Source organism: Chaetodon auriga, chromosome 12 (genome assembly GCF_051107435.1).
Source record: "Chaetodon auriga isolate fChaAug3 chromosome 12, fChaAug3.hap1, whole genome shotgun sequence".
NCBI classification, from domain to species: Eukaryota; Metazoa; Chordata; class Actinopteri; order Chaetodontiformes; family Chaetodontidae; genus Chaetodon; species Chaetodon auriga.
Window position 1 is genome coordinate 3584073 of NC_135085.1, and position 26828 is coordinate 3610900.

General features: G+C 41.6%; 1 protein-coding gene across 1 annotated transcript in view; it reads left to right on the forward strand.

The window, feature by feature from the left end:
• Positions 1-26828, forward strand: part of LOC143329365 (cadherin-6-like) — an 81368-nt gene that overhangs the window by 16469 nt on the left and 38071 nt on the right. Inside the window, exon 2 of the mRNA XM_076745215.1 lies at positions 15776-16122. Within this exon, the coding sequence (XP_076601330.1) occupies positions 15901-16122 (222 nt within the window). The 5' untranslated portion in view covers positions 15776-15900. The remainder of the gene's footprint in view (positions 1-15775; positions 16123-26828) is intronic.

Here is a 26828-nt window from a genome sequence, read left to right on the forward strand (position 1 = left end):
TAAGCAATTCAAACTGCTGCATAGATGCATCTCAGCCTCTTGCACATTTCGAAATGCGTCTGTAGGGAGCAATGAAGGAGACTGTCGCATTTGACAGCTGAACTTTGCTTGAAATATTTGAAAGGTCACAGTTAAAGGAGACACTTCTATTCCCCATCATGCATTCTAATCCTGTATTAAAGGTCCACATGTCTTGATTTCAACCATTTGTTTTAGAAGTAACTAAGAATGTTTTTTTAAGAATACCTTTTATTCATAACAGTTTTTCAGTAACCCTTTCACTGTTAGAGGCTACCAGGTGAGAGGCTTTGCTGCCCCCTTGTGGATCAACATTTACAACTTCACAGTTATCAGTTTGTGTTAAGCTACCACGATTACCATTTGTTCAACAGTAACATCACCAAATGTTTATATTTTTCCAGTACTTTCAAACATTTGAAATTCTGTCAGATGTCTGTTGTGTTGAGTAACTGAGGCATTTCCATCTGAGTCAATGAACCATGACTATTTTCTACAACAGGTTGCAGACCTGTTACTTTTGGAAAAGTGGCCAGGATTTAGAATGGACTCAGCCAAATTCAATGTCCGTAAAATTGTGCCCTTGTTATTACCAACATTCAGTCATCATGCATGTTGTGGTCTGTGGGAGAAGAGGCTGAGGTCTTGAATCCTCCAGCCAGTTGCCTCAGCAGTAAAGAATGCCATGCAGCCACAGCTTGTATCTTTACATTTGCTTTAAAAAGTCTTGCTGCATCATTGTTGTAGCTATCTTTCCAAAACTTGACAGCCATCTTTTTAATGGAAGAGGCTTCCTTGTAGTTTGGTTTCTGTTTTGTTGTGAACACAATGATGTTTGGCAGTCAGGAGCCTGTAGATGTCAGAGCATCCAGGGATAAACACCACCACAAACACAGGCATACAAACCAAACATGGAGGATGGCTTCTGGACATGGAGCTGGATGTCAGTATGACTTGTCTCAGAGACAGCAGAGACACAGCATTAATCAGTTTTTCTGTGTTTAATTTTGGAGGGAGACTGCTGCTGTAACATAGACTGTTTACAGAAGTGGTGGAAAGTAACTAATCGTGCTGTACAGTTTTGAGGTACTTGAACTTTACTTCGTTTCTATTTCAACACAGCTGCATTTCAGAGACAAATACTTTTTACACCATTACATTTGTAACTTCCTTAGTTACAAAGTTATTTTGCAGGTTGAGATTCCTAATAGAAAATATAATCAACACATTAATGATGATGCCATATTATGGGTAAGATGATCCCCAGATGATTATATTAATCCATCAATACTCAGAATTCATTAGTATAATATACATTATTCTGACATGGGCCATTGTGCATAATGAGTGCTACTGTTTTGTACTGTGAGTATATTTTGAAGCGAATACTTAAGTATTTTTACTTAAGCAAAATTAAATGCAGGACTTTTACATCTAACAGAATATTTCTACACTGTGGTGTGGCTACTTTTGATTAAAAAGCTGATCTGAGCACATCGTCTGTTTTCATGTCTCGTGCTCCTTTGGTCATAATTACTCACATTAATGTTAAGACTTTCACATAAACATGCGCAACAAGTGAATCTCAATCAATGCCAGCTGTCGGTTTGGTCAATACTCCAAAATAAATAAGACAAACCATTACATTCAGTAAAACATTTGGTTATATAATCTATTGAGGGAGAGGGCAGATCCGTTTTTACTTGAATGGGCAATCTTCAAAGAAACTTGTCCGATCTCCTACAGGGAGAGAAAGATGGCAGAAAGAAGGCATAAGTGTTCAAAATAGCCGTTATATTCTTCCACCACAACAGTAGGAAGAAAAGGAGATGTGGACACCTGACTGTGAGCGCTCAATAAACTTCACTGGATGATCACTGCTCCACACATCACACACATCACAGACTCAGAGTTTTTAGGTGAGAATATTCCGCTGAGCAGAAGCAGACCGTGTCACAGACCTCAGAGGAGACCAGGCCTTGAGTCGAGTTTAGCCTCTTGCTGCTGGAGAGAACTGGGGGAGGTGAAGACAGAGGAAACAGGGAAAAGGTTATTACATTGAAGGACATAAATACACACTGAAAGCTAATGTTTCTCAAACATTTTCATGAGTTTGAGATCACAGACGTGAGAGTACACACCTGCAGTTAGGTCCACACGTATTTGGACGTTGGCGTGATGTTGTTTCTTTTTGGCTCCTTTGTAGATAACCGGCTTGTGAGGTCACCAAAGTCAGCCTCCCGTGGCTTCACATGTCAGCTCTTCAACAGAAAAATATATTACGCACTTAGCTTTCTGCAGTTACACTTTGTTCTCACTGTGGTCATCTACATTTATGCTGCTGATCTTATCACCTGTCACCGATGCACTAATGAATGAATGATGTGTACAATGACTGAATTAACCAAGAAACAACTTTGCTAGATACAAGCTAGCCATGCTTTCTGGTTGAGCTCGCTACCAGTCATTGTAGTTAGGTGTTGTGCTGCGGTTGCAGGTAAGTGTTCCTAAATGTAACACCAAATCTGATAACCAAACATAAAATATGTATGCCAGTCGAACAACAAAAACTACAATTATATTGAGGTAAAATGTGGACCAACTACCATCTGGTTATGGCATCTAGTGTTGCTCACGTTAACTAACTGTAATTTGAATCTAGCTATTATCTTATGATACACATTAACTGGCTACATAAAATACCACCACTGACTGTATTCATGAGAGGTCAGCTAATGAACTAAAATGGCAACAAATGCAGTCATTTCATCAGCTGATCAGCCAGCGTGCTTGGGAAACACTGAGAATGAGTGGGGTTCAGCGTGGAACGACTCAGTGTTTGGAACTATCTGTTGGAACACGACATGTGTGACTTATGCATTGCACAGCTGTAAAATGTTCCACTTTCCATAAGCTGTGCGCATGTATTCAGTGGAATTACAATGGTTATAAAGCCATTTCTTGACATGATTCTGTTATCCTGTTATATAACATTAACACAGATTAGTTGCATTACTTGTAATTGTGGAAAGTAAACTCATTTATTAATATTAATACTGTAGTAAAGAATCAGTGACAGAGGGCAAAGCATAGTAGCCACAACAATATCATTAAAAAGCCAGTGAATATAAATGACCAGCGTGCCCTTTACTCAGATTATCTCCGTGTGCTTTGATGCTGTGTTGATGCGATAGTTACAAGTTTCACTGCTAAAAACAATGAGACGATTTTCTCTTTCTCCCTCCACCCAGCGACATCAAATGGGTGAAGGCAGTTTAATTTGCTGCTTTGTAACTTTTTATGTGAGATTTTACAAATACAGTCAAGTTTGTCATTTTCCCCTCATTTAAAGCACTGTTTTTCTAGGTCAGTGAAAGCAACAGTGGCCATTTCTGAGGCACATTCAACCTGTATCAGTGCTGCAGAGTTTAGCAGAAAGTACCTTCAGCGCAACACAAATGAGACTTCAACACCATCTTGATATTGCTTTGAAGTTGGCAATTGTATTTTCCAATGTGAGGCAGCACTGAAGGGAGCACTGAGTTCCTTCTACACTCTGATGTGTCAAAAGTAATTAATGATACATTTAGTCTGTGCTGTGCACACAACTTCATATTCCCAGAGAATTAAGCGGTAGAGGGAGGACAAGAGAAGCCCCTTCTTTTTACTCTGAACTAGGAACTGTAAAGTGAACTGTAGCTGTATTCTATCCTATGGATAAACAGTGTTTTGTATCCATTGTTTAGATAAATAACAAACTAGGTGTCCCACAGTTATACTCCAGTGATCCTTTACAATGTGTCTACATCTCTTTACAGTATGTCTGTAAAAAAGTTTGTAAAGAAAACCAACATTTGAGTATTCTAAGGTGTTTCACATTGACTCAGTTCATAAGAGCACAGTCTGGCCCTTTGTGAACAGAGTGGTTTATGGGTTACACCCCGCATGAACACAGAGCTGCTGATTAAATTGCATCTGTAGGTCAGACAGCCCCGTCTGGATGCTTCCATTGAAAGTGTGGTGAAGCTGCTGTGCGCTGCTCTTTTTTGGAGGTGAGGATGTTAAGCCAACACACATTTGCCAAAGCAACCTAATGTTTGGAGGCTGTAATTTTGTAAAAGAGAAATATAGTGTTTACACTGTTACTTCCAATACATCTTCTCATCTGTCGATGGTTCTTTGCCAGTTTTCTAGTGCCGCTGGAATGGCCTCAGCGCTGTCTCTTGTGGCCGATGGAGGAAAACACTCGCTGACCGTGGTTCTCAGCTATTACCTGAGCCAACAGCAGTTACAGCTTTAAAGAATAGAGCTGGTTTAGTATGATTTTGATCTACTCCAGTACCAATGAAAGCTTGGCTCGGCTTCTTTTGCCTTTTAAAATGGAACATCTGACTGTTGTATTCTGAGGTTAGAGCTCTGTGCTCATGTTAATTTATTCACAGTGACTGAGACACGATGCCATTATCATGTGTTTGCAATGGAAAAATGCTAGCTAATGTTTAGATTTAGTTAAGACACGCAAATATGGTATCTGACTTATCCTTAACCCAAGTTAAAGGATAAAATCCACTGAAGATCAGCTGAAGTTAATATGAGTCTTCAGCAGTCTGAAGCCAAATCAGTTATGTTCATTATGGCTTGTTGTTCGTGGGATTGCTGGTGTTTGTCATCACAACTAACCATAAGACTAAAAGGAAGTATCCCCTGACATGGCTCAGCAATGGAAAAGGCACTGAAAAGAGGGGACTCTGAGACAGCTGAAGCTTCATATCTACACCACCACTTGACTGTGGTCATGGTTATAGTTCAGGTTCAGTTTTAGAGATTCAGGGAAATGTATTTATCATATGTCCCCACTTGAACTTTCTTGCTTTGCCTCTTTGGCAAATCAGTGTCAAGGAGACACATCCTGAGCTCGAAAATGTATTTCTGTCAGTTTCGTGGACCCATTATGTTATTTTCATGTGAAACCTCTTTGTTCACTAAGTGTAATGAGACCGCACGATTTAAACTAATGTGGACCCATGAGAGTTGCAGTAGGGCATTTGCAGTGCCCTCCCCAGCTTATTGAAGTGGTTACTTTTTTAAAAAAGAGAGGACTGATGTGTTGATTTTGAATTCTTTGTTGTATTGTGAAGCATCAGAGAGCGGGGTGATGATAATGAGAGTTTTGATCACAGCAGGAGTGTTGAGAACACAGTGAGGGTGCGCTGTGATGGCCTGTGGACCACAAACTGTCAACACACCCCAGCTGTCCGTCATACACAAAGATCATTGCTCCTCTGTGTGTGTCTGTTGATGTGTTTATATTATTGATCGGCGCTTTGTAACAAAGCGCTGTAAAGCCTGTCTTGGTGGATGACAAGCAGACTACCTGGGCACGATGAATGCTGAGTAGCTGACATTGCTGGTGCAATGCTCAGAAAATGCTTCTCGCCCTGTACGTACCTCATTCATTTGTATTCATCAGGATCAGCATTTATTTTTGATTTTACATGAAGCTGTAAAAGGCATTCATGCTGAGCGTTGCAAGCCTGACTTCAATCCACCACACAGTTATTATATTATATATATTATTGATATAGTAACAATAGAAAATGAATCAATTCCTCAGTATTTGTATGAAATTGACCCGTCAAGTCTGGTGTCGTGTGTGACATGCTGTGGCTTTTCCCTCTCCTTCTTTTCTTGTTTTAGCTGTAAAAATAAATGGGCATATGTCCAAATTCACCACGAGTACAAAAGCAGCTTTGCTGTAGCTCTGTGGCTGTGTGTCCATGAGAGAAACACAATCAATAGCAATCAATATTTCCATGAATAAATCAGTAAATGGCACGTAGCATCTCCCTTTTACCTTGCCGGGCCAGTACTGACTCACTTTTAATGGGGCTTTAATGTGATGTAATATCCCCTTTGCCAGCTGCATTGGAGGTCACTGGTTTGTGCACAAGGATAAATGTCAACAGCTGATAGCATTTCAGCATTTGAGTTTGCTGTCTCAACCAAACAACCAAAGTAAATGTCCTGCCTTCACTGGGAGGTGATCTTTTCACCACTGATTGGAACTTTACTGCTGTTTTTTCTATTATGGAATCATTACGTAGCTTTACATAGATTGTCTGCGAACTATGGTCTTATTAATACATCTGATTTGCTCAAAGAAAGTGTTTTATATCAGCATTAATAATTGCTATTTACATGGTAAATTAACAACCAGCCAAATGAGACTGGTGGCTAGTTATAGTTGTAGCTATGAGTCAGCAGTCTGTTCAGGTTAACTGAACTGTCCCATCTTAAACTACAGCTCAGTGTCATGTGAAGCTGAGACTAGAGTTAATGAAAATAGAGTTTATTCTGCAAAATGTATCAAAATCCACACAGCAGCAATCTCTTTCAGTTATCTTATTTAGCTTAACTATAGAAGGGCCCAACATCTTCTAAAGAGTTGCACTTCACCGGCTTTAATCAAGGCTAATGCTATATTGTATACTTCTGGTCTTTTCATGGGATCCAGTCATTTATATGTCAAACTAGTTGACAGAATTTTGTCAGACATTTCGACAGTGTTGAACTCTGAAGGACTTATTTTGAAAAATACTGTACTCTTGTTCATAACAGTGTCAAAGCAACTGAGGGAACAGTTTAGGCCCAGATTGTTTTCATGATCAAGTGCTGAAAATTGGTCCAGGCCAAACTGCAGCTGAGTTCCTCAGGGGGCAGCACGGCTCACGCACCAGAGAGACGTTCAAAAAGAAGTCATTTTCACCCAAAGCAAGACCAGGCTGACATCAGATGTCCAGCATTACATCGAGATAAAATCCCTGTTACACGGAGCAGAAACTCCAACCCAAAGCAAAGCTACTGTAACAGAAACATCACTGTAACAGAAACATCACTGGCTTCACTCCAGTAACTAAATATACGGTCAAGAGACAAGGAAAGTGTGGCCTCAGTGTTAACGTAGCAGCTATTCTATGTATGTGTGAAGTCCAAGCAGAGCAGGAGACTTTATCCTCAGTCTTCACATTTCACCTACAGTGAATGAAGTAAAACTCCTAAAGTTAGAAATCTGCATCTCTGGCATTCGGTTGAAAAGTTTCTTTCATTGACGAGAAACATGATGAATACAGAATGCTGGAGGGCATGCTGTGGAATTCCAGCAAACAGTCCACATACCGCAATCTGACTTAAATGCAGTCAGTCTCGTCTTTTAGCCACAGCAGTTTGTCGCTCGGTCAGTTGCTCCTTCCGTCCACCGCTCAGGTCCAGAGTGAAGTCTGGACAAGTCTTGCATGGATTTCCATGACATTTGCAGCAGCCTTCCATGGTCTCAGGATGAATCCCCTGACTTTTCATCGAGCGCCATGCTAGCATGTCTGTAAACCCTTAAGGGGACAGAAGTGCTTGTTGGATCATTGAACAGTGTCTGAAACCACCTCCCCCAATCCTTTATGATGTCAGAAATGGGTAGATGGGGGATAGTGGGGCTGCGTTCAAAAGCCCATCTGCAGACCGTGCTGTACCCTCATGGACAGGTATGCAGAGGCGTGTATGTTGACACGGTTTGACCTTTTTCTCTTTTTCCTTCTCTCTTTCAAGCTCTTTTTAAATTCTTCATACAAGCACTTCAAAAAGCACAAGTCCATAAATTCTCTCAAGGAAACACTGTCCAAAAGTGAGTGTCTTCGTCTCCATTTGATGGATTTTTACTTCAAGCTGACAAAGTGCTTTCATGGGTGGCATTATTAGTTTTCTGAAGCAGACAAAAACAGACATTACTTCCTGGTTATTCTGTCCAACACTCATTTCTCGATTGATTATCCAGAATATTTACTGTATCATGGCATATTTTGCTCACAGGAGAAACATTCCTCTCAGTGGTAACAGTAGAAGTAATATTGAGTTGATATCAGAGCGCACCAACATGAGGACTCCAATCGAGCAGAACCATGTGTCCATGCCAATGTGACTGATTTTAAATGAGAGTTATCTGGGTTTGGCATAATCATAACCCAGTTATGATGTTTACATACACCAAGCCAGAAACTGGGTTACTGACTGGCTGGGATCTTTCTGCATTCAGACTCAATATCTAACAAGACGACTGAGTGACAGACTGGCTGACTCGTAAGTGGATTAGGAAGACATGCGCGTATTGACTGTGGCTGCCCAGCTGACCGCTTCAGTGACTGAATAAGAAAATGACGCCGTGCCACTGGTGTCTGGTCTATGTTAAAGAGAATGATTCATGGCAATGTCAGGTGGATCACAAAAAAGTTGCTGAAAAAGTTCACTCTTTAAAAACTAGTCAAGTGTCTAAAGTCAAGGTGCAGCTTCTGCACCTCGTTTATGGTTTATTCATAATGAGACTTCACACTCCCAAGGACCGGGGACTGGACTATCTGACGGCTGTGTGTGTGTGTGTGTGTGTGTGTGTGTGTGTGCGTGCGTGTGTGTGTGTGCGTGTGTGTGTTTGAGGGAGAGACAGCCAGTGTGTGTGAGTTAAAACTGGACAGGCGGTGTGGATGCTGTTGGCTGCCTTCAGATGGCTGGTCTATTCTGATGGAAAAGGGTGGCTGGGTTTGTACTTGTCTCGCTCACACACGCACACACACGCACACAAACATGCACACACAGGCACACACACACACGCACACACAAACACACACACAAGCTGCTCAGTGGCTGACATTCTCCTTTTTTCACCTCTAATTGGTCCTCTGGGAGTTGTCAGAGGTCTCAGTGGCTGTCTGCAAGGTGGCAACACATACATACACACACACACACACACACACACACACACACACACACACACACACACGTGCACTGGCACACACACATACACAGCCATGCATCAGGAGAAGGAGGAGATGAAGGCGACAGAGGAGGAGTGGAGCTGTGATTGTCACCAGAAGGTCATGAGCATTTATCACTGTTTGTAAAGACAAAGGAGGGGAGATTGGAGAGGAAATATCATGTTGGCCTGTGCTGCTGTTCTAAACTGGGTGAGACTGTTGTATGAATCCTGACTGCTTTAATAACAGCCTGACTACTGATCTGGGCATATCAGCTCTGTCTGCCAAACACTTTTGCTATAGTACTCTTGAAACGCGTGCCTAACCCACACCTACATGTAGTTAAATGGAGGACCTGCAGACAGTTCAGTTGAACGTATGCAGGGTTGTTACCACACGGTAATGGCCACGTCAGCCACATTAGTAGCGTCACATCATATCTAATGCAACAGTGTAAACAAAGGAAGACAGGACAGAATGGAGGACATTGAATGTTTCGTGTTCTTTCTTCTCCGTGCGTGGCTGTTTATTGCAACTAGGAGACAAGCTTTGTGTGAGAAAAGGCTGCAGGCAACGAGGAAAAATACTGCCGGAAAAAACAGCTCACGAAGAAAGAAAGATGCGCAAGAAATGATGATTCTGTTTACCAGTCAACAAACTGCAGTGTTTCTAGCTCCAGCTTGAAGTCCTGGGTCAGTGTGCTATGTACCTGAACAGAGGGGTCAGGAAAAACAGGAGGAAATGGAATCACTGTTAGTACCATCCACAACTTTCAGTTTTTCCGACTTTTGCTTGTGGATGGTAGAGTTTACTTGAAAAGGTCACAGAATTGTAGCTGTATTGTGTTGCTGCAGCCTGCAGAGACTCGTATGTGATGTGCGGAGCTCTCCTGCAGCTGTGAACTGGTTATTGTGTTTGTAATTGTGCAGTCTCAACATAACACAATTGAAAAGATTTAGTCCTTTTCTGTTCTCTACTTCCATGGAAGCGTCCAACACCAGATTAGACGAATGTGTCACTCACTTGGTTGCCTTAGCTGGAAAAATATGGCAATCCTAAGATTTCTCCCCAACGTGTTCATGCACACACTGCTGTTATGTGGTGTAATGCCACAGCAGGGAGTCTGTTTGGAAACTACAAAAAAAATCAGTGTCTCAATACATTTTAGGTACCACATGCTTGTAATGCAGACATGTGACATGATGGCCGAGGCTTCCAGCCTTTTTCGGATCTGATCTTTTTGAGACCCCTGCCTGTGTAGTATTTAGAGCATAGACATTTATTTACAGGGAGGATTTTAATGAAGACTTTTGAAAGAACATTTTAATCTCAGCCCGACTTGAGCCGTGCTGCCTTCACTTGCATAGCTGTTCTGAATGCCAGGTCATGTCTTGTGAAGGTCATGCAGTATAATTTAGGCTAAACATTTTTTTTTAACATGCTTTTATATTTCAGATATGACATTTCTTAAAATAGACTTGATTTAAATGAACGTAATTAATAACCCCTTACTGATAGATTGAAATAACTTTTTTAAGAGTATGGAGGCAAATACAGCTCATTAGTACTTTGGAAGGAAGTGGACGGTTCGCTTTCCTCTGATTGGATGGTTAGTGAGCAACGTACTGATTGGCTGGTCAGCTCAGGCATCAAAACAGAATCAAAACTCATTCCTATGGCTTGTAACTTCAGTGTTGCACTCGAAAATTCATGTCTGTCTCTCCAACTTTGTGAAACCTCACCGCTGAAGAAAACCGTGCAAGAAGTGTAGTTATACACACAAAAACTGTTTCTACAGCCACAAAGCTTTTTCACACATGTGCACATTACATCAGTGTGCATAAAACTTTTCACAAAATATTTACACAGCTACAAAACTTCTGTTTTATTATTTACTCCACTCTCAGATATGTGCATAAATTTTTTTTCTATGCGACTGCAGGCTGTGAAATTATTTGTGAACATCATTTTTAAGCTCAAAATATAAATGACCCTTATTTGTGTTCCACTGACATTTGCACAGCAACATGTTTAAAAAGGCACCATTGCCCAGCCTACGGACTGCACTAATGTGCATCATTGTTGGAAAGCCAAGGTCAGTTTATTCATTGTACTTAACAGAAATGATGTAAAAAGAAAAAGCAACAACAGTGTGATGGATTACCTAACTCATCAAGAGGTTGTGAGGTTGATTTTCATTCCACTGTGAAATGATGAATGAAAATCCTCGGATACCTGGAATGACAGATACAGAATTCTTGTTTCTGTGTGCTAATGTAAAATATATGTGATATTTAGTAACGTGGCCAAGATGTGCAAAAGCAGTGGCGAGGTGCTCTACAACAGTCAACTCTTGAAATGTTTATTTTTGAAAGGGAAATATCATAGTAAAAGCATTTCACGAAAGCTGTATGTCAAGGCTTTCCTGTCAGGCGCTGCAGATGCAGGCGTCTGCTGTTGGGCTGCTGAAAATTTAATACACAAACACCTTTTGCAAAAATAACTAAGATACTGGAGAGAGACACGTGTCATAGGTGGCTGTTTTTGTCATCTGTGAGTTATGTTGCTAAACAAAAATGACTGAATTGAAAATGAATCATCATCTGCTGTGATGTTCGTGCTGGCTTCTTGAAGGCTTGGACTTGGGCCAGTACAGCAGTGCTTTAACAGTACTTGGTGACTTGGCACACTCAAATGCACGCTAGAATAACTAGGCGATGGGGGAAATCCCTTTGAACTGGAAAACTTGAAGGCCTCGGCCTCTTTCGCTGCACCATAATGGAGCGGTGTGGCTCGTTAAAAAGCGAGCGAAGGCGTCCAACCAGAATCAATCAGTCTCCTGTGTGTTCTCCACCTGATTCAATTAAAGCCTTTTCATAAAGCACCAACTAAATGGGACTAATGCAGTACACCCAGAGAAAGGGAGAGGAAACATTAGCAAGATAGAGACAAGAAAGGGTGAGCGACAGGAAAGAATGAGTGAGAATACTTTGTGATTTATCAGTTCAGGGCTTCAGCAGCATCAATAATTTACTTAAAGAGCATTAACTAAACATGGCTCTGTTCAATTCAATCATGTCAAGATTTTAATATATTTACAACACAGAACATGAGAATAATTCTGGGGGTATGCTTTAACTGATCAGACGAAGGTGGTTTCGTTGCCATGTGGGAATCGCGCTGCTTCAACCAACACAGTCATGTTTTGATGGCTGATGGTTGAAAATCACTGTTGCATATCAGGGCTGCACCCTAGTGCTGCAAACGTGAACTGGGGTGGTGCATTATGGTTCAGATTGTGCTCTACAAGGCCAGTGCACAATGAACAGAATTATTTTATTTGTCACAGTCATTTGAATCAATCAGTTCATTGTGTCTTTTTATTGTCCAAAAATCTTTCTCAGTCCTAAAAGGTGACATTGCTCTGGTGTGAACTTAGCACTGCCGTGCCATGTCTCCAGAATGCAATGAGTTACATTTGTATGGAAAGTAGCTCATATAAAAAAAGAACATTATTTTTGCTTGTTGCAGCAAGACCCTGACAGAGCTCTGTGTGGGAAGATAAAAGCACATTTCCTTTCACTCTCGTAATTGCTGTGTAAGCATTCCTTCTAGATCCTTCAATGTGAATGCGTATGGATTTATTGATCCGGTGCAGTTTTTAAGTGCACAAAGACAGTTTTTAGGAAATGTTTTTCAGAGGCCAAGGCCACTAAGTCAGTGGTCAATCTGATTTTCAGGCGAAATGTTTATTTAAAGCCAAGACAATTTGTCTTACTGGAACGATGCATGCAGAGAGAAAAGATGTGCTCTCTGTGTGGAGGGAATATTTATATGTACCTTAACCATTCTGTAATCTGTTCACCAACTACAGACTACAGACAGCCAGGTCACAACAGTGCTAAAATGGCATTACTTCCTGTGAACAGATTGGAAACGAGGCAGAAATGAGGAACAGGTTTAAAGGAGAGATGAAAGAGAAAGAGAGAATGTGTAAATCAAGCTTAAACTTTTCTGGCTGGATAAACCAATAAGGATTAAATGAGTCAGAATCTAGATTTAACTGGTAAAATTTAAGATTAAACATTTACATTTGGATCGAATTCAAACCAAATGAAATGTGTCAACAGATGTAATGTTGGACAAAAAAAATCTGTCACTCATATTGTAGTGATCAAGCACTAATCAGTCTCTCCAGATGCTCCTTATCTTGCAATCACATAGATTAAAGTAAATTTAATCAATCCCTGCAGTATTTGCAAAGGAAGTCGAGCCAATTTCTCTTAAGTCAACGCAGTTTTACTAAAAGCCACACTCTGAAAAACCAAGCCGAAACAAAATTCCTGGTGAGGAGCCCGTGTTTCTCTAGAACTTGTCTTCTCAGGAGGCTAATATTAAGCTTTATGAAGCTTGCTCACAGTGTCACACAGAGTGCAAGTCCTGCCTTGCTGTCTGCTCAGGCTAGCAGCTAGCAGCAAGAGGTCCTAAGGTTCTTAAGTTTTTCTTAGTAAGTTTCTTAAATAAGCGCCAAAGTGGGCACATTTTAATCAAACTAATCACAGTTCATGTGGTTTCCATGTGGCATCTCCATAGTCCTGAGTTCCATTTATGAGGAGGCTTATGTAAGATATCTCATGCTTCAAGGCTAAAAACTAGCTGCTGGATGCTCCACTTTGTTCCCACGTTCGTGGCTAACTTTGCCCGTGCACTGTTTGGTGCTGGACAGGCAGTGTGTGACCGGCCAACCAACCAAAACACTGAGCTAAAAGAGGCTTAAATGCTCCGTAGGACTGAGGAGAACTGCAGAGTTAGTGATACTTCTCTGCGGGTTCATCCTTCCAAGCAGTTCACCTTACACATCATCATTTAATCCTCAGTCAGCACAGCTTTAAAGAGAAAGGTCTTCAAACTCAGCTCATAAGGCCAGATGGATGTGAAGGACAGCAGAAGCTTAAAGAATGAGAGACAGAAAGTAGAGAACAGAGGTGTCTGCTGCATTACCTTCATCATTACACCTAGCACTAGTCAAAGTCCATTCATTCGTGAATAATTCAGTCCTCTCATAAACACACATCTTGATAAAAGGCCTTTTCCAGCCTTAGCCTTCAGCAGTCAGATAGTGAGAATTACATGCCATTTATCTTTCATATTTCTTAACCTTGTCAGTACCTTCTCACTGGTTTCAGTAGTGCTGTGCTGTTGCTGCAGCCTCTCTGAGCTCTTTTCACTGGATTTCTGCCTTTGTTGTGTTAATTTGAAATGATAGTCTGACTATATTGCTTTTTGTTAAACATCTTTCTCCATGTGTTACTAATGACTGTACGGCTGAGCAGTGGGAGCACTGAGTGCATTTATGTGCCGTCCTCTTTGTGCCAGGCAAAAATAAATCTTTGTTTACGGAGAGACAACCGTGGTAAATGGGAATATTCAGCGTTGTCATGGGAGAAAAAAAAAGAAGATTCAGCTGACTATGTGAATGCGTAGAAAATGTTGGGTCCGTTTCTGAGCTTTAGAGAACTCGTCTCTCTGTCTAGAGTCGCGTGTGCATGTGAGGTCTCACGCTTTCATCCGCTGTGCTCGGGCTCTTTGATTTACTGTCGCTGTTGGGGATCTGGGATCATGAAGCATATAACATTTGCTCCTGAATTGTCTAATGTAATGAGCAGGCACTTTGTCAGTGAAATGACTGAATCATAGTACTGTTCATTATGCTCTTCAACCACACGCGGTGCAGTGAATGCAAAGTTGTCCTATAGTGTTGCTCACAGAATAAATCTGCTTTATTCCCATTTTGGTCACGTGTGTACACCAAAGTAAGGAGCCCAAATGTATCCACACCATAACACTTCGGCTTCATTACCACACGGGAAGTAATGAAACTATCAGGACCTCAGAAATCCAAATGATGGACAAGTCTTGATTCAGCTCAGCTGCAGAGAGAGCCAGTCTTTGATTTCAAACACCTTTAATTCTAATTTTGCCTGTTTTATAAATACTTTTTAGCATAAGCCTGACTGTTGTCTGATCTGGTCTGGTCTCATTTTAATTTTCTGTTGAAGCTGGGTGCCATTGATGCACACTCAACACTTCCTGTCTGTTGTCTCTGTAGTATAACTGTACACTTCAACCACACTAATCCCATCAGTACAACAGAATGGTGTCATTGCATTGTTTTGATTGCTGTTGGCTCTGCCGTCAGTGAAAGTGTTTCACTGATGATAGCTTAACAGCAATTGATAAACAACAAACTAGTAGAAGACATTGGACTTCCACAGTATTTCAGTGCATCATCATCATCATCATCATCATCATCATCTGCAGGAAGTGTTGAGATTCACTGGTGGAAGCTTAAAAACACTCCAGACACCTGCAAAGTAGGACTGACCAAATGAATTAGTGAATGAAAATACTGTTTCACATCAGCCATGGCTTCTACCTCAGGAGAAAGATGTTGAATTTATTAATGTATGTGTGTATTTTATTTGGTTTTGTTTAAAGTCTCACAAATCTTCATAAATCAGCAGAATGTGCAATCAGCTGCACTTCTCACATCTGCACTTTAAAGTCAGGGTGAATAACAGGCTGCATTTCACTGAGCGCACATAAGACGACTGTGTTTTCAGGTTGGGCCGTTTGATGCTCTTTTGATGAACCTGAAAAGGCATCAGACATGAGTTGCAAAGGGAAAGTAATTCCAGTGACCTCCCTCTAAGACCACTGTGCTGCGAGTGTATATGATGATTAGGAGGCTGTTTGTTTCTGCTGTGTTCTTTTTGTTTGCCATAACTTGATTTGCATACGTTTCCGAATCAATAAGATGAAAATTCTGCACTCCTACATCAAGCAGTTCAGGTGCCAAGAAATCCATAAACAGCCCTCACAATTAATTGTGGACCTCGTTGTTGCACTGTTTGGCCCAGCCCTGTATCCTACTCACTGCTGTCTCTCTGCTTCCTTTACAGCTGCTTTACCCAGTCAGTCAAAACCTGAAGGACTATGACTGATAGACTCATCTCCCAGTTCAGGGTGGTCCAGCTGGGAAGATAAAGCATTTGTGACCTGTACATCCTCCACCTCCACTAGAAAAATGAGGACTATCTTCCTGGGCGTTGTATGTGTTCTCTGTCTTCACCTGTCCCTGGACGCTTTGTCTTTGAGTGGACGAATGATTGAGACCGTAGATGGAGAGGGAACCGAAGCAGCGATCAGAGGAGAGAAGCTGCTCAAGCGAGTTCGACGAGGCTGGATGTGGAACCAGTTTTTCCTGCAGGAGGAGTACACAGGCAGTGACTACCAGTACATTGGCAAGGTAAGAGCTGTGCCACTGCCTCCCAAGTGGAAAATGTCCCATATGGTACCACATCAAATTCCCCTGATTAGTTTGAAAGACACTCATCAGTCATGTGTGTTCTTTCCTGAACTGGATTAATATGAACTGATGCTGAAGTTAATCACTCTTCACCCATTTTGCCCATGACTTCTGCTGAGTGTGTGAAAGAATTCTGTGTCGTCTCCCCTTTAATACATAGCTTACACATGAAGATTGACACACAAAAACGCACTCTTGGTTTTTGATTCAACACACTGCGGCTAATGTTAGCTCACATTACCAAACTTAACTGTTCACACTTTGTGACTCTTCTCTACTTGTTCCACTGGTACACCATTCTGTAGCCTTCACTTTCGCACAATTCTGGAGTTTTCATTGTGGCCACAGTGGCTGCTGTCCACCAGCTGCCTTTGAAGTGACACTAATCAGTATTTTTATATTAATAGTAAGTCAGTGGTGTCACTCGTAGAGATGAGCCCAGAGTGTCACTTAACTCTTTTGAGGCTGTCTTGCTGTTTTGGCTCTATGATCCACACATTCACTGTTAAGTTGTCACTCCCTTCAAACAGATTTCCAGCAGCAGGCAGCTGTTTTCATCAAGAAAGTCGTGATATGCCAAACACCAAACCAGAGAACACAGAACACATTAGCTGGTGAAAATAGTGCAGCATGTAGCAGCTAAAGGCTGATATTGTTCTCAAGAGACCAAACCAGAGCTACAGAAAGTGTGTATTGAACTTCCACTCACTCGGGGGCCAGAAACATCACTCTAAGTGAATGCTATTGTTGCTCCATGTCTGTATGTAATGTTCGTGATGTTCTGCCTACAAGTAATAGAGGAAATTAAACAAGAGTAATACAGCTTTAATGCCACTATGTGCAGAATTTGAAGATTTTCAACTTTAGCGCCCAACAGTGGTCCGAATAAAAATAACAAGTGAAAATTGCTTTAAAACTTCAGATCACAATGGCAGTGCAGAGTACACTGAACACATCGTACTGCAGAACTGTAGAACATATATTTTAGGCAACTTTGGATGTGCGTCAGAGTTGTGAATTGCTGTGGAGCAGTGAAAGCGCCGTCGCTGCAGCTGTGTTTCCTCACACTGTCACAATAATGGAATATCTAAAATTGTTACAGTGTTATATTTTCGCTCCTCCAAACTGTAAAGAGTCGTGTTGATAATGATGTGTTTGTGGCCCAGCGACTGTGCTGTGCAGTACACATTCAGGACAGAGAGGCAGAGAGCTGACAGGAAGAAAATGGCAGGAGAGGCACAAAGACAGAATGTGCAATGTGAAGTCAATATATCAGGAAGGTGGAGAGGTTTTTTCTAACCTCACACGCAGACGTATGTATACGTAATGAGTCCCATAGTGGATGTGTTAATGTCAGTAACACACCGTTCATAGCCCTCTCTCCTAATCCTCTCATTGTATATGTATCTGTGTGTGTGTGTGTGTGTGTGTGTGTGTGTGTGTGTTCTATGTTGCACATCCCTATCAAGTTTACTTTAAGTGCTCTATGTTTCAATGCTTTTCCTCCTTCTCCATAATACTGACACAGATTGTTTGTGTCTCATTGGTGTCTGTGCTGCTTTCAGGGGATGTATGACTTCTGAAAGCTGGAAACACATTTTTATTTCTATATTTAATTTCAAAGGGAAAACATATATGTCATCATTGTTTACTCATCCGGCCTCAGTGAAACACTGGTGACATTTGAGCCTTGTTCCGCTGCACAAACTGAATAACTTGTGACTTGAGGCTTGAACCTTCAGGGACCTTGTAAATCGTTGGTACTTACTTGTTTCTTGTGTTTGAACTGAATTTTTCAAATGTTTTGCCCTTATCCCTCTGAACCGCAAAAACCTACCGGTGGGTTTGAAAGACGTGTTTTAAAAAAAAAAAAAAAAAAAGAAAAACACAGAAATGACACCATTTATGTAAAAACAGGAGTGATCATCTGACCTTTCAATAGTCCTTGAGCGTATCATGTTCCATCAGCAAAAGTAAGCAAACCTAAGCTTAAAATAGAGATATTTTGTTCTGCATGCCTCTTTTGAAATGTCACCCAAAATTAACCGTTTGCACTAAACAGATGGTGTCAGTAACATGAAATTCTGCCCTTCTGAGTGCGACTGGCAAGCTTTGAATGACTCCTGCAGGAGGAGGAGCCAGCAGCCTGGAGGAGAGGACAAGAGAGGTTCTCAAAAAATAAATAGTTCAATATGTACGGCATGTGGAGGCCCCATTTTTTTCCAGCATTTCTAAAACTTATGGGCACCTTGAAAAATGCTGTATATGGAGATTCTGTTTTTGTTGGTGGTGGTGGGGTTTTTTGTAATAATCAAGGATTTTTTGAGTTCTCCCTCCTTCTAGCTGTGATTTCCATCTCATATATCCATCTCACTCAGTGAAAAAAGAGCCCACAGTGAGTAAAAATATGACAAGAACCAAACATGTCCAGAAGCTGTTGGAGTTCAGAGGGTTAAAAAGGACAGACAACAATGAGATCCAGTTTAAGACCCCCACCTGGACTCCAGGGCACTGCTCGGGGAGGCACAGCATTGAGCATGTCGTACCTCTGTAGTTTTCCAGTTTGCTCCTCTGGAGTTTGGTTTCATTTTTTCCCCCTAAAACTGCCAGTGCCAGCTCTTTTTGAATGCCCACATACTCCTGAGCACATGGACATCTCTGTCTCGCTCTCTGCTTTGTCTTTTTTGAAGCATTAGTTACAGAAGCAGTCGTAAAATGGTGCTTCCTGTCGTTGTGTGTGTTGTAGTCAAGTCTTGGTGATCTGCTTGACCAGTCACTTGACCAGTCAGATGCTGGCAGCCTCTGTGTCTGTACCTCCTCCTGAGCAGCGCCCAGATTAAGTTCCAGGAACTCGTCTTGAAAGCAAGCAGAGAAAAGGCGACGATGACTTCACATTACATTTTGTTTCACTAAAGTGAAGATGTGAGTGATGTCACACAGCTCCAGCAGCTCTTTTTACAAGACCAACTTGGTGAGACAGGAAACTTAGAAAAACCCCAATCTACACATATGTGGTTGACAAAACAATGTCTTCTCAAGCTCCATGTAGTTGCTGTTCTGGAGCTCTGAGAGAAGCAGGGGAACCATAACATATAGGTTTTACACTATTTTAAAGAAAAAATCTTTTCATAACCCATAACTGAGCAGCAAAATTGGATGTCTAGACTAGCTTTTGTCAGAGCTGGCTTTTGCTCGGCAGATAATAAATGCAGAATGTCAAGTTTCAGAGGCGATGTCATTATGTTAAGAAATGACTGTTACGAATGAATGACTGCAATCAATAAACATATACAAGTCAATGCGATGAACATGCTGTATCTCATACAAATTCCATGAGGAATTAAATATATTAAACATATACAAAATGCATTTTTTGTTGGTTAAGACCCTCAAGGCCAAGAAATGTTTCATCCATTCATTCATAAGTAAGGCCCTTGGTGTAGCCGTACATGAAACATGCTGTGTGCTGATGTATTATTGCCCTCAGAAGAAGATGTATAATGTTCACTTACCCTGTGCAGACATAGTAAGGTGATGAAGGGATGTTCCGTCTAACCGGCTGCTCTGTTTAATATCAAGAGGAGTTTCTCACTTGTCGGCTTATTAGTGAAGTTAGCACACAGTGCAGCGTGATGATAGTTGGAGCTGTGCTGTTTGATCAGTAGCCAGATGCCGGGAGGTATTGTGCTGCTCTGTATGAAGCCTGCTGTCTGACAGCACAAAACAAAGTCAGCTTTGAAACAAACAAGAGTTTGCCATGATTGAGGTAAACACAGAGAAAAGCAAGACAGAGTCAGCAGACTTTTCCTCCCTGCTGGGGTTGCCTTCACTGCAGGGGGTCTGCTGGGTGCCTCAGATATGCTTTAGTGACAACAATATGGTTTAGAGACAGTTTAGCGGGGATGGGATGTGTTGAGCAGGGGCACCAGTATATGTAGACTAACATTAATATCATGTTTTTCCTCCTGATACCATGGAGTGCAGACGCGTAGGAATGATCTAATACAGAATATTTATGCAGTCCTCATCCAATTAATTAATATTCAATTACACAGCAAGCATTACCTTCAGATGCACTCTGCTTGACATCATCCTTTTTCATGTAAGAACAGTAAACAACAAATAACAAACAGCTCCAGGCCCAATCTGACTTATGCCAATCCAACTCCGTGTCTGGGTCCAAACCCTGGGAGCATCAGAGAAGACATAAGAAGCATAACACAAAGGGCTTTGTGCCCATGTGCAAAGTCAGCCACAGTCATCCAAAATTGACAAGATAACTAGGGTCTTACTTTCACAGGTTTGGCCATAATTACTGTGTATTGTCCTCATCCAGTTAATCGCTTGGATTTGGTAACACAGCAACTAGAAAGAAGCAGTGAGAGGATCAGATGGGTTGGAAACAAAGCCCCAGGTTAGCCACTCTAACATCCACCGCAGTCTGCAGACTTCACCCACTGTACTTACAGTAGCTGTGCGCTCTCATATCACATCTTCCCTGATAGCAGAGGTTTGTGTTTTCTGATCAAATTACAGTATTCAGATATTTTACTAACTGTAATCACTGTCTTTTCTGTCATCTCAAAAGTCAAGTACACACCCTGCAGCCCTCAGACAAACATGTTTGGGTACATTTGATGGATGTCTGTTTATGGATATTTTTGCTGTGTCCTCTCCATGTGGCAAAGGAGGGACAGTGATAACAGAAAGGACTATAATTTGCCTTAACATATAAACACAGCAAACTGGTTATCATCCAGTCAATGAGAATTGCAAATTGGTGTTTGAATCCCTTACAAAAGATTACACAAAAAATGAACAAGTGAGTTTAACACCCTGGATCTCTGAATCTAAAGCAAGGCCCACTGCTGCAGGGATTATCGAGAAAAGTTAGAAATAGCAATGAGAAGAAAAAGTCTTTCTGCGACGCCTAATAAATGTGGTACCGCTGTCAGTGTGAAGGTGACTGTGAAAAACTGTAAGAGACAGCAGTATGGTGGAGATATGGTAGTAGAGACAGTGATCTGGGACACATGAGGACTCCAGAAAGCATACTGGGCTCTGGAAATGCGCTGTGGTGAAATGTCCGCAGGCTTCGTCAGCTCGTGTTAGGTGAAAGCATGGAGGTGTTGCAGCCCTGCAGACTGACAGATCAAATCAGACTGAACACTGCTGGAGAAAAAAGGCAGCAAGGATCAAAAGGAAAGAGGGAGAGAGAAAGGGAAAGAGGGAGAGAGAAAGGGAAAGAGGGCCAGAGAATGAGGGGGGAGGGAGAGAAGGGACATGTAGGCTCTCTAATGTGAAGAATATGCACAGAGAAGGTGCTGTTAAAAGAAGACTTGAGACGAGGAGGACAGGCAGAACAAAAGCACAACAGGAACGAAACAAGAACAAGAAGTCGGCTGTAAGAAGAGAAGACGTGAGGGTCTGCAGAAAGAGAAAGTACACTGACAAGTATACTGACAAGTAGAGAGTGAAAAGGTGAAACACTGCAGGTCAACTCCAGGAAGAAAAGTCAAGACAGCTTCCAGTCCCAGATACATGGAAACAGCAGTACGCCGCGTCCAGTCCACTGTCCTCACGGCTGGACGCTTGCTTGAAGCAGAATATTTGATACAGCAGTGAAACAGTAAATACTGATGTTATTTCATGTTTCAGCTGTTAAATAAGAAATGGAAGGGTTGAAGAGTGGTTATGTGAAGGGATGTCAGTGAAACATCACATCAGCACAACCTTCAATGAAGGACAGCATATACTGTGTATCAGCAGAATGAAGCAGTTTATATGATCATAAAGTACATTTCTCGATTGAGAAGCTGCTGGACGTTTATTTTTTGAATAAATCGACCATATTAGAATGTCTGCATCAGGTTGATCCACCTGGTTCCTCTAAATATCTGACAAATCCAGGTGCTATGTCACATTAATCCCAAAATGATTTAAAATCTGATGCAGTCATGAATCAGTTAAACCATTAGTCTTCTAGACCCAAAGCTATTACAGCACAGGGATGCATATCCCTTTATAAACAGCATTATTTATGTAATCTGCTGGGATGTTGCTCACACATTTTTTTGTTCACATATGTTTTGTGTATCATGGGAGCATCGAGTCTTGAATATGATCATGAGAAGACCAGGAGAGGACCCAATTTAAACAACTGAGCAAATGACGTGTTCCAATATACAATTAAAGTACCATTCACACCATTTTTTATTAAGGTGACCCCAGATGATAGATTTCTTTAAAGTGTGAAAAACTGAAACTACAAGCAGTGGGAAAATATTTTTTGTCATTTGGATGAATTGACTCGCAACAAGTAGACCTTTGCAGACGTACTGTATACACGCAGCCATAGACCAAGAAAGAGCAGAGGAGGCACATCAAGGTGCGATACGTACTTGGCTTTGAGTGAGATCAGTGTCGTTGTCACCTTTGTCCTGACTGCTTGAGAATACGGTTTACTGATGAATGAATTCTCACAGTTTTCATGCAACTTAGCCTGCATTTGTGCTGCGTTACCGCTGCATCTGTTCAACAGTCTGTTCAGCAACGAGCGCAGGAAAAAATAGCTTCTGAATCTTCCAAAATAATCCCTCTCAGAGGTGCAGAAAAGGCAGGAGATGAGGACATGGAAGATTGGACGATGTGGAGTGGAGTGGCTCAAAATGTTTTCACTGCACATCACTGATGATCTGTGTGTTTGACTCCGTGACACAGACACACCACACAACACTTCATACACCAGAACCAGGCAGATGAGGTGTGACCCACCCCTCCTCACTGCTGATTTGCAGTGTTGTCTTTTGTGTGTGTGTGTGTGTGTGTGTGTGTGTGGTTAAGCAGAGGGTTATCAGCAATGAGCCAGAAAGTGTGGAAGACTCTAATTATTCCACTCGTCTCATCAGGGTTGTGCAGAATTTTGTTGAGAGTGGTTTAGTTGTTCCCTGAATCATCCGTCATCCACCACAAGAGCACGTCCACCCTAACACAGAGACTAAAGTTTTATTAAAATCATTATTCTCCACATGAGGAATCATTTTAATTCACTTTACTGCAGTATTCCAGTGTTTGTTTCATACATGCAGTTGTAACACTCCATTCACATGAGGCTTGAGGAGAGGGCCTTTTCTCCACTGTTGTCATTCATGAGCCATCCCTCTTCATTTAAAGGGGAACTACACAGATTTTATAAACCACAGTCAGTCATCAGGGTTGTCTCAGGGCTTGGAGACTTCAAATTTAAACATACCGCTCATACAACAGACTGAGTGTCATGATGTGCGAGGCTGTCAACTTTCTTTTTTTAATTCTTTCTCTCAGAAGTTCCCAGATTTTATGGTGCAACAATAAATTGCTAATAAATTGAAACCAAAACAAAAGAGTCAAGTCAAGTCAAAAACAAGTAAAAGTCAGTGTCCAGGAAGGCGAGGGAGGACAAAACCTCCAGTGTGTGTGTGATCAGATCCCGTGTTAAATATGTAGGACCAACGTCCTCCAGAGCACAGCTGAGTTTAGCTACATTTCAAAGGGGTTCTACATTGTAATAACATCAATAGCTTAAGCAGACCTTGGACTTAGCATTTTTGGTTCAGAGGAACAGGAATTCTGTGGGAACAGAGATATTAAGTTGAAAGGAAAATCCTCTCATTGACAACCCAGCAAAACTCCAACAGGCCAAGTCTGCAGATTTGGATTTTTTTTTTTTTTTTTTTTTTTTGAAGTGGGAGAAGAAGAGGCTGTGAGTCAGCACTCTAGTTTCTCATCAAGGCTCATTGGTATGAACAGGAAAGTGAGTTTTGAAGGCCAGAAGGTTCAGAGGCTGATCCAGCCATTGAACTGATGGTATTGATAAGAGCCCATGAGGTCTCGTTTTAACAGCCCCACATGGCCAGCTGCAGATGCCTTAACGTGTGAAGTCACGCAGTGAATAAAGCAGGATTCTAGTGCTTTTGAATTAGCCAACGATGATCCTTTGATCCTTAATAATTGACTTTTTGTGTATGAGTGAAACGATTCTACACACAGCCTAGAAAAACAGCTACAGTGTTCACGGTCCCTGTAGAGCTGCAGAGTTTCACATGCTTGCTGCTGAATGATGGCTCTCGCTGAGGTTTTAGTCCAACAGACAAGTCTTGCAAGTGAAGCCTTTACTGTGAGCATTAGTCCTATTCTGACTGTAAGTGCTAGAGGCACACCCCAACATGGGGCATAAGACTGACTGTCATCAAAGCCACAGAAAATCATTTTATTCTCAGTGTTGCTAGCCTTAACCCCAGAAGCAGGAAGGAAGTTTGCGCATTAAAAATGATCAAATCATTTCAGCGGCTCCAAAACCGTCTGATTTACAGTCTGTTTAATCATTTGTTTGTTGTAAATCTGCATGTTAGATATTAGTGCAAAATTCAGAGTCAAAAGTGAAGATCAGGGCCTGCTCAGCACTATTACATTCATATTAGGGCTCTCTGTTCACTTCATGTGTTAACAGACAGCGTATTGCTTGTATTTTCTGAATTGCTAACTCCTAACTTTACCCATCAGTGAAATCACAAAGCTGCAACCATGGCTGTTGATTTCTGGTCTTACTTTTCATATCACTGCGTTCATACCATGACTTGCATGCTAACCTTACAACAGAAGTGCTTTACAGACACTATTGTGCCATTTCTGTAAATAATAATCAGAATTACATTATTTGAAATGATTTCCAGCCTCCCCAAACAGCTACACTTGGAGCTTGTTAGAGTTATGTACTGTTGTGCTTGTCAGAGCAGAACATGTCATGTAGTTGCTGGTTAGTAAAGGAGGGGAATCAGCTGGAAGGCGAGCTGATCTCAGAGCCTCACTCTCTGCTATTTAGACTGCTGGTTAGTAACAGCAAGCACAGTATTTTTGCTGCATTTTCTCCAAGTTTCCCGCTCTGTCTATGAGATGATATATGCCAAACAAACACAGACCAGGGTCAAAGGAACACTTAGTCTGTCTGTTTTTAGCTTGAGGATTACATACTGTGTGCAGGGTTTGTCCACTCTGCACTACAGTGGGAAGAGTGGCAACACCCCGTGCACTGTTTTAACAGTTTCACAGTATGCCGTGAATCACACTCACACCTTTGGGTCTCTCAAGAATCTGTCACGGTCATGACCTGCGAGGCCAGTACTACCAAATGAAACATCCAAACACACAGTCTGCATACTTGTGTGTGTAATCTAATCAAAAGGGGATTTTGAATGAGTTCAGATTAAGGGCTTCCCACAGGCAACCACTGCAGTTGTCATTTCTTCAGAACAAAGGTCATCAGATCCTTCACATAACAAGCAGAAAACACTGTGAATCAGGTTTGAATCACATGTTTTATAAAAATAAAAAATGTTAAACCCTCACATAAATCCATCCAAAGCCGGTGCTTGTAAGTAGCTCACACCTCCCACAGGTAGTGGAGAAGGTAGCAGCTGCAATGGCTCACTCACACACACACACACACACACACACACACACACACACACACACACACACACACAAATCCCTGTACTTCTATCCTTGTGAGGACACTCTTACCTTACCCTAACCTAAACCAACACAACTAAATGCCTCACATTAACCCTGAGCCTAACTCTAACCTAAACCGAACTCAAACCTAACCCTTTAAACCCAGTCTAACCCTCAAATAAGCCTCTGAAGGTCTGTCAGAACGGGGGGCTTGGCCAAAATGTCCTTACTTTCCAAAGTATCCTCACTCTTAAGATCTAAAACTCCAAGTGGTTCTCAGAACGATAGCTGCACAAGTACACACAGACACACACACGTATAATCAAAGGCTTCACCCTAACACCTGGCCTGGAGGAGTAAAGCAGGGATGAAGGGATGAAAGGTGAACAGCAAGCCACTTGAGGTCAAGAGATACAGACAAAGACAAGAGGCGAGAGAGAGAGAGCAGGGTTATTGCTGCAGGTATCAGAGTAAAAGCAGCAGACCTCACAGCAGATCCGATAGATGTTTACTCCTTCAGGCACAACACAAACTATGGCTTTCTGCTGCTCTCTCTTCATTTTCAGCTGGGGTTTGTGCCGTCAGAAGATTCTTGTTTTGTTTCTCAGTCTTGAGCTGACTCTTGGTCTTTCATTTGTCTTTCTGTCTTTGCTCTTCTTTGCTTCTGTCTTATATAAGCGGCTCACCGCCATCCATTGGCCTGTCCATCCTCTTTTCCCTACATCCACGAACCATCAATAAGCACTTTTCATGACAGAGGGAAAGTACAAGTATATTGGAGGATTTAAATTTAGACAGACGGAAATAAACCCGTCAAGGCTTAGATGTCTGTCTGTTCGGTCCTTATAGCTGTAATACATGCAGCACTGGTCAGTGTGTAAGACACTCAGTCCTCCACATTCAACATTTCCTCCAAACTAAGGGACTAAACACTTAATTAGTCACTGTCTTCCACACAGACTCATGTGAGTTCTTTCCAATATGACAACCCTTTTGGCAAGAGGATAAGGATGTTAATACTGCATTATGTTATTGTCAAGAAATTCCATGAAAAGACCAAAAGCAGCTCTGTCGGTGGCTCCTAGGCCCAAGCCTATTGGTTCCTGAGGTGTCCATGTTTAAATATACCCCACAAATGCATAGTTTGATTTTTTTAT